The following is an 8087-nucleotide window of genomic DNA, read 5'->3' on the forward strand; positions in this document are numbered from 1 at the left end:
TGGAAAAAAGATTTTTATGCCGTTATACGCGGATAGGCTCCAAAGCAAAAAATCAAATATGAAAAGAGCTGAATGTGGAAAATACAAAAGAGTGATCAACGGCCTGCAAAAACTATAATATACGAGCCCTGTTCCCCACTTACGGTGGGGTCGGCCTCGGTCTTCGGCACGTGATTGGGCTTAGATTACGGGGTGTGCGTACGCTCTTCGGTGGCACAGCAGTTAGTGCTATGGGCGCTTGGTGAGAAGGTTCCGGGTTTGACTCCTGAATTAAGCCAATTTAGGAAACGAACATTCGATGTTGGTTCTGATCTGGGTATTCTGGGTATTGACCTCAGAGATATCTTTATTCTGGTGTTCATAGTACAAGATATTTCCTAATTTGACAAAAGAAATTTGGTGATGGTCTGGTATTTTTTCCCTAAACACTTCCTTTTTGTATAGCTTCCAAGAAAAAAGAATCTAACAGAGAGACCGTCGAGATATAACAATGCTATAAATATCTCATTTCGACTACATCGGGAAGTGTGCCTTACATTTTGAACAATTGTGAGATCTTGCATTCGTAATAGAGCCACCGTATACTACGGTGGCGTACGGACGCTTCGGGCTACACTCTCAGCTGGACCTCGGCGTACGGCCTCGGCACTAACGACTTTGTTTTAAAAAATTAACATGGCTCTTTAACGGCGGTCATGTTGAAAAATGGTTAAAAGTATTTTACCGCAAATTATTATTAAACACCCACACAGAACCCCACACGCCGATTTTTAGTCGAATTATAGCAAATTTTTATCAACCTCCAAAAAAGTTTGTATGGCAGCCATATTGAAAAATGACTAAAAGTAAATTTTGACCGCATATTATTATAAAAAACATCCATAGACACCCCGGCATGCAACATTCAGTAGAATTAGAGCCTTTTTTTTATCTGCCGCCAAAAAAGTTTGTATGGCAGTTTGTATGGCCCATTCAGTCGAATTAGGGCAAATTTTCATGATATTGAAAAATGACGAAAATCTAATATTGATTACAAATTATTATATTATATATATATATAATGTTCCTAGAGGATATATATAATATTACATGTCAATATTTTAAGCAATCAGTGATGTTTTTTGTGCCACCAACGAACGTTGGTACGGCGGCCATATTTGAAAATGGCGATAAATCTTTTTTGATTACGTAATTTTATCCGGCACTCTTAGTGGCTTTCACATGCTAATTTTCAGTCGAATCAGAGCAAGTCTCTCGTCAGCTATTTTTAACGATAAAAACGCTTATATGGCAGCCATATTAAAAAATGGCGAAAAAACTTAACCCCGTACGCTAATTTCCAGTCGTATCGAAGCAAGTTTTCCTTTGGCCGCCATTTTGAATTCGCCACCTTGAATTTTTTTTACACAGGCTGTTGACCACTGTTACCCTCTATAACATTCCTTCCAGCACCTCCTACTTATCTATAATAAAGGGTTTTTCAACAAGATTTTATTAAAGTAAAGGTAAAGGCCCGAAACGTTGGTTTGTTTGAAAAAACAAATATACGCGATGTAATTCTGGAAAAATAGTTTCATTTCCTGTGTAAAAACCTAAGATCTCACAATTGTATTTTTTTAATATGTTGAAAATGTAAGGCATACTTCCCCATGTAGTGGACATTAGATAGTTATAGCGTTGTTGTATCTCGATCGTCTCTTTGTCAGATTCCTTCTTCTTGGAAGCTATGCCAAAGAGAAGTATTTAGGGGAAAAATAAATGCCAAACTTCTGGTCTCAAATTAGAAAATTTCCTATACTATGAATATCAAAATAGCGAGAACTCTCAGTGCTATACATTGACTTACAATTATATGGATGTCGGGTCCGCGCTAAAAAGTGTCCGCACTTGTAAGGCGCTAAAATCGTATACAGAGCGCCAAACTCCGCTTTAGTCTTCATTTGTTCTACTGACAGCGCGATACTGCGATGACATTACAATTTAAATTTCGAATAGGTTGACTTGGGACATTTTTTTCGTGGTTTTTGTATTAGACCCGTCGTCCATTTATTTGTAAGTCAATGGTGCTATACCTAGAATAGCATTTCCTAAATTGGCCCAAATCAGGAATCGAACCCGGAGCCTCCTCATCAAGCGCCCATAGTGCTAACCGCTGTGACACGGAAGAGCATAAGCACACCCCGATATATGAAACCGATCACGCGCCGCAGGCCGAACCCGACCCGACTGTAGGTGGGTTACAGGGCTCGTCATATATATAATAAATATATGGCCATTAAAGAGCTATTTTAATTTTTTAAAATAAAGTCATAAATGCCGAGGCCGTAGGCCGAGGTCTAACGGAGGGCGAAGCCATTAGTGTCCTCACGCCGCCTTACGTAGGTAGTATACGGAGGCTCTGTTACGAGTACAAGATCTCACAATTATTAAAAATGTAAGGCAGACTTCCCGATGTAGTGGAAATTAGATACTTAAAGCGTTGTTGCATCCCGACTGTCTCTCTGTTATATCCTTGGAAGCTATACCAAAGAGAAGTATTTTAGGGGAAAAACAATCACACCAAATTTCTGGTCTCAAATTCGGGAATTTCCTGTACTATGAATACCAGAATAATGGTAACTCTGAGGGCAATACCTACTTACCAGAACCAACTTAGAAATGTTCGTTTCCTAAATTGGCCCAAATCGGGAATAGAACCCGGAACCTCATCAAGCGCCCATAGTACTAACCTCTGTGTCATCGAAGAGCATAAGCACACCCCGTAACCTAAACCCGACCACGCGCCGCAGGCCGAGCCCGTGGTAGCAGGGCTCGTTTATACAGGGTGGAAGTGACAGGTTGCCGAAAACGAAAACAGTGGATTCAGACCATTATACATATATGAAAATCACAGGAAATTTCTCCCGGAAACGCAAGCTGAATATTTTTTGTTTTGAAATTATTTTTTCGCTACGCAATGTATTACTAACAGCGCGATAATATGGCTGCGCACTGCGCGGGTGTGCGGATTGTATCTGCATAGACTACGTTGTTCATATATAAAGAAACGATTAATGAAAAAAAAAAATAGAATATTCCAAAAAAATTTCAAATAAAAATCATGAATCCACCTCCTATTTCGTTTTCGGTAACCCATCACTTCCACTCTGTATTAATAGTATAATAAAGATGTGAAATGATCAAACGAAACTACATTGATGTGACACGTTGCATTGTTACAACAGTTCGCCAAAAGACGGGCAATATGAGTTATATCAAAAGAAATAAACATGTAGTAAAGACGTCCATCACAAAAAAATTATAAGTATAAAATGTAGTAATTAGATATAAATTCATTTCATTGACTGTATTTTTAAATAAAATTATAATGGGATGTGAGTTTCCCAAAACCATTAAAATTATTATAGTAACTCTTAACACCACGACTTACTTATATCTGGCAGTTTCTTTACAACATATCTCGAATCCTTAAGCATATAAATCTCCAACATATTAAGAATAAGACTATAGCATCTACAATCTCTAGAATAATTGCTTAATTTATTTCAAAGCCTATAATGCATGTGCACTTATTGAACAATATATAATAACACTTGAATATTATTGTAAAGAAAATAAGATCACAGATAAATTACAATATAAGACGACAAAACGAATTTATTCGACATAATTGGACAATTAATTTTATTGCGATTATGGCTAATTTTTATTAGTCGAAACGGTTAGTCCACCAGCTTAGATAAAAATTTTAAATTGTTTGTCTTTACAGTACCATATCTCCGCAAAGTACGTGTTACGCAGTCTAGCGCTGTAAATCAAAAAGGACAATTTCAATTTTGTAAAGCATACAGTTTTAAATTCATTTATCTTACCTGGCCGGTAAACTTTAATTTCTCGGTCGTTACGGTGGGGAAGTCACAGCATGCATTAATAATTCCCAAAAAATTTTAAACTCGCTGGAAGAATTATACAACTTCAGGTTGGAAGACAACGGTTTCTGTGACTAGAGTGTCTGTTGGTTGCCAGCAACTCTGCGAGCATGTGAAGATTAATACAGACAGGAAGTGTAGATGCGAGAGCGAAATGTTATTAGGAAGAAGACAAAGTGTCTCTGCAAATTCTGGTACCAGTTGTAATTCACATATCAGCCGGGCGCCACATCGGGTGCAAATGGTGGGTACGTAGGGAGATTCGGGACTGGTGGCTGTGTTCGTCAATGGGGCGCCGAGCAGGGGAGGCTCGTCTCGAGAATACCTGAAACGTGAGCAGACAGTTTAAAGGTTCAAATAATTCTTTTGACAAATTTTACCTCGCAACATGGCATTTATAATAGTGAGTGTAATAATGGTTGTCCAGTGTTGTATAGTGCATCACGCTAAATGCCAAATACACTCTGAGGGTGGAGCGGTTGGAGTCCCGCCAATACGTGAATTTTAATTCGTTTGTGGTGAGATTGCCGGCCGAACATCTGTCTACCTTCATGAAGGAAGAGTTTGGGCCGAAGGGTATATATCAGCGATTCCGCGGCCGGTTATCTGACACCAGATTGCGCCACACGTCGCCGACAAGTGGAATACGTGTACATTTGTTATTTAGTTTATTTCATTGTTATATTATATTGTATGTATGTTAGTCCTATTATATGGGTCCTGGGGTCCTGTGGTCTTGTGGCCTGAAATAAATGTCTAATTAAAAATAAACATCCAGTTCTTAGGTTTTCGCGATTGTTACACATAGGAATTCAAACTATTTTTCCAGATTAAGGGTCATATTCTAGAACTCTACTCAATGCTCAAGTCAGGATTTGAGTATGGTTTAAAGCACTCGAAATCATACTCAAGTCCCTGCTGTTAGGGTCGTATTTCCAGTGCTTGTGTTTCCAGTGCAATCCTGACTTGAGCATTGAGTAGAGTTCTAGAATACGACCCTTAAATCGCGTGTTTGTTTTTTCAAACAAACTGACGTTTCGGGCCCTTTACAGGTTGACTGTGTGACATGGGACTTGTAAAGGACCCGAAACGTCGGTTTGTTTGAAAATACAAATATACGCGATTTAAATCCGGAAAAATAGTTTCATTTCCTATAAAACTGAATAGTTATTCTTAATTAAGTAATCAATAATTTATTTGATATTATCAATGTCACATTTCTATATTTTGTGGACGTACATTGGTATTACAATCTAGATATTTTGTAACGGTCATGTATTTGCACAATTTATGTTATTTATGAATGTAATGGTACTATAGGTCCATTCATATATACTGTTCTTAGATATTGTTTGTATATGACTGTTTGTTACCTGAATAAATAAACAAAAATAAATTATATATTCAATCCGGTTCGAATCCAGTCGGATCGTATGAATATTTCTTAGTGTTTCGATCTTTGTTATAATAATTATAACAAACTAAAATAGTGGAGTAGTAAAATTTCGTGGCATTCAATAAACTTAAAAATTAAAAACAAATTAATTATATTAATTTTTAGAGCAACTAATACAAGGCATGTTCTAAAGATTGTATAAGGGCTTCACTTTCGAAGGTATAGGTAAAATTATAGTATGGCGCGACGTCAGGTGAACCAAGATATTACTAGGTCTTCTTAGGTACACAATTTTTTAACCCAATTAGTACATGAGCGCCGTCATGTTTTCGGCGCTCGGAAACAATATTTACCTTAATTCATTATTCCTGGTTTGTACCTGATAATGGGTGTGCGTGATCTTTTTATACTGGTGCAAGGTGGTTCAATTTTTGCATACAGATCTCGATTACATGATACACCAACATCACGGAAATCGGTGCCGATATTATATGCTCTACACCAATAGAACGCAATGCGATTGTAATCATTAATGTAGCAAAAATACTATATTGACAGTACTGTATAGGGCATTTGACAAATATTTAAAATTAAATGCTTTCCATTAGCATGAAAAATGGACATAAATTTGTGGGTACATTTGAAAGCTGAATTTAATACGATAAAGAAACATAGTTTCCGATATCAAGAGTTAGAAAGAAACGGTCATACTCGTTAGTTTCGTTACGTCACTTTATAGCGCCATGCAAGCTACATACTAAAGATAATTTTGCTGAAAAGGAACAGAGCTTTCTGCCACCAATGATTTAAACCATCATCAATCTGGCATTAGTTGAGAAATCAAGAAACTAATTTCACGTTCCCTTTTAGCATGATTGAAGTCAAATTCCGAATTACATATGGTGTGTGGAGTGTGTTAGTGTATGAAATTTCATAAGATAAGGGTAAACCTGAGAATCTGCCCAGGATTCTTCCTCAAGCGAGTTAGGAAGGCGTGGAAGAGTTTGTCTCCGTGCAACGGCGTGGCATCTTCGTACGGCTCGTCTTCGGAACCGCCTCCACCTCGCTCGCCGCTGCTCATCTCGATTTCAGCTGATGTGATAAATGAACAGAATCATGATGAATTTATATAGTTTCAAATTTTCGCTTTCATAATTATATATTAAAGTTTATCTAACAATTTTGGCAGTTATGTTTTTTAAATTATCTTTCAATAAATTACTAATCCAATACACAATGTGCAAAACGTAAATCAAACATTCCATAAAGCCATTCAATAATAATAATAAAGCACACACTCAACATAGCCCCGCACTACGGAAATCCTGTGTCGCGGGTGCCATGGACACACACATAGACAACCACAAATGACACTCAAAAGTCATGAGATAAATAAAGGCCATATAAATATTTCTGCCGGTCCGGGAATCGAACCTGGGACCTCTGCGTGGCAGTCCCGCATGGTAATCGTTCGGCCTTTCTGTTAATAGTGACAATGAAGTATTTGTGATTCTGAGGGTCTATACCACATTTATCATTAGAGTTAGATAATAATATTGCTCAAGTTGTAAGAAAAAATAGGTAATGTGTGTTGATTCAACAATACGGACCATTTTCCCGTTTATATTTATTGAGTAACTCGGAAATTCTATCATCATTGTTGGAGGATTTCTTCCATTCTTCTTCAACGTAAATAAACTTCGAAACAAATTGGAGTGGTCCACACATAAGACGACTTCGTAAATCGGGCGGCAGTTCTGCAGTCTGAAATAAAACAAATTTATTTTATTCCAAATATCGCATTTAATTTTAAGGGGTTGAGAAACCAGTTAAACTTTTCTGTGAAGTATGCATAAAGGAGAAATGATGGAGGCTTATTATTGAATAATAATAAGTACCAATAGATAAATAAGGCTTCTTGGAAGGGCGGATTTAGAAATTGACTTAGTAAAAGCACTACTGTAATACTGTGGTAAAAGTAGGTATGATGTGTCAAAAATAAAGAAAATAATAATTATATACATAACACAACATAAATGGATATTAAGTAACCATATGACGGACCTGATGTAGCAATGCTTGTACGTCATTAGTGGGTGCTGTAGGAGAATCCACAGTCACCAGTCCTGGCTCATCGCCACCTTCCAACTCTGCAGCCGCAACTGGTGCCCCAATAGCTCCAACTGCACCTGATTCATGAATTATAGGGCTTATTCTTTTACAATCCAAAGATTAAAAAAAAAAGAATTATCTATTTCCAATCACAATAGTATTCATCTAATATAGGGACATTGTGAGAGTGCAGAACCTGTACTAGGGGGTACCCTGTGTTACAGTGTTCCGATTCCCACTCTCAGACAAGTACTGAGTATTGAGACTCGATCTAGAAATAGATGAACTAGGTGCATTTAATAACTATTACGTAATTACATAAAACAATAAAAGGAAAAGAAGAGATAACAGAATGAGGAGTAAACCAAATCAGTACCTATTTGCATGCAAACGGAATACCGGAACACGAATTGCGTAAGTTGTGTTTGTGTGTGTGTGTGTATGTGCGTGTGTGTGTGCGCGTGCGTGCGTGCGTGTGTGTGTGTGTGTGTGTGTGAGAGAGAGTGTGTTTGTGTGTCTGTATGTGTGGGTATTCGCCACTCCGACAATATGTTACTTCGACCTTACTTTTCTCAGACACTACGCTACTCTGACATTACTTTCCTCTGACACTATGCTATTCCGACAATATGTTACTTCGACATTACTTT

At 37.5% G+C, this 8087-nt stretch overlaps 1 protein-coding gene across 1 annotated transcript in view; it reads right to left on the reverse strand.

Moving 5' to 3' along the window:
• Positions 1 to 3030: 3030 nt before the first annotated feature.
• LOC113237837 (programmed cell death protein 2-like) overlaps positions 3031 to 8087 on the reverse strand; it is an 11563-nt gene continuing 6506 nt past the window's right edge. Inside the window, exons 5-8 of the mRNA XM_026474524.1 lie at positions 7390 to 7514; positions 6936 to 7089; positions 6276 to 6417; positions 3031 to 4254 (exon numbers count right to left, since the gene is read on the reverse strand). Of these exons, the coding sequence (XP_026330309.1) occupies positions 3966 to 4254; positions 6276 to 6417; positions 6936 to 7089; positions 7390 to 7514 (710 nt within the window). The 3' untranslated portion in view covers positions 3031 to 3965. The remainder of the gene's footprint in view (positions 4255 to 6275; positions 6418 to 6935; positions 7090 to 7389; positions 7515 to 8087) is intronic.

Source organism: Hyposmocoma kahamanoa, unplaced genomic scaffold (assembly GCF_003589595.1).
Source record: "Hyposmocoma kahamanoa isolate Upper Pololo Valley unplaced genomic scaffold, ASM358959v1 94, whole genome shotgun sequence".
Classification (NCBI taxonomy): Eukaryota; Metazoa; Arthropoda; class Insecta; order Lepidoptera; family Cosmopterigidae; genus Hyposmocoma; species Hyposmocoma kahamanoa.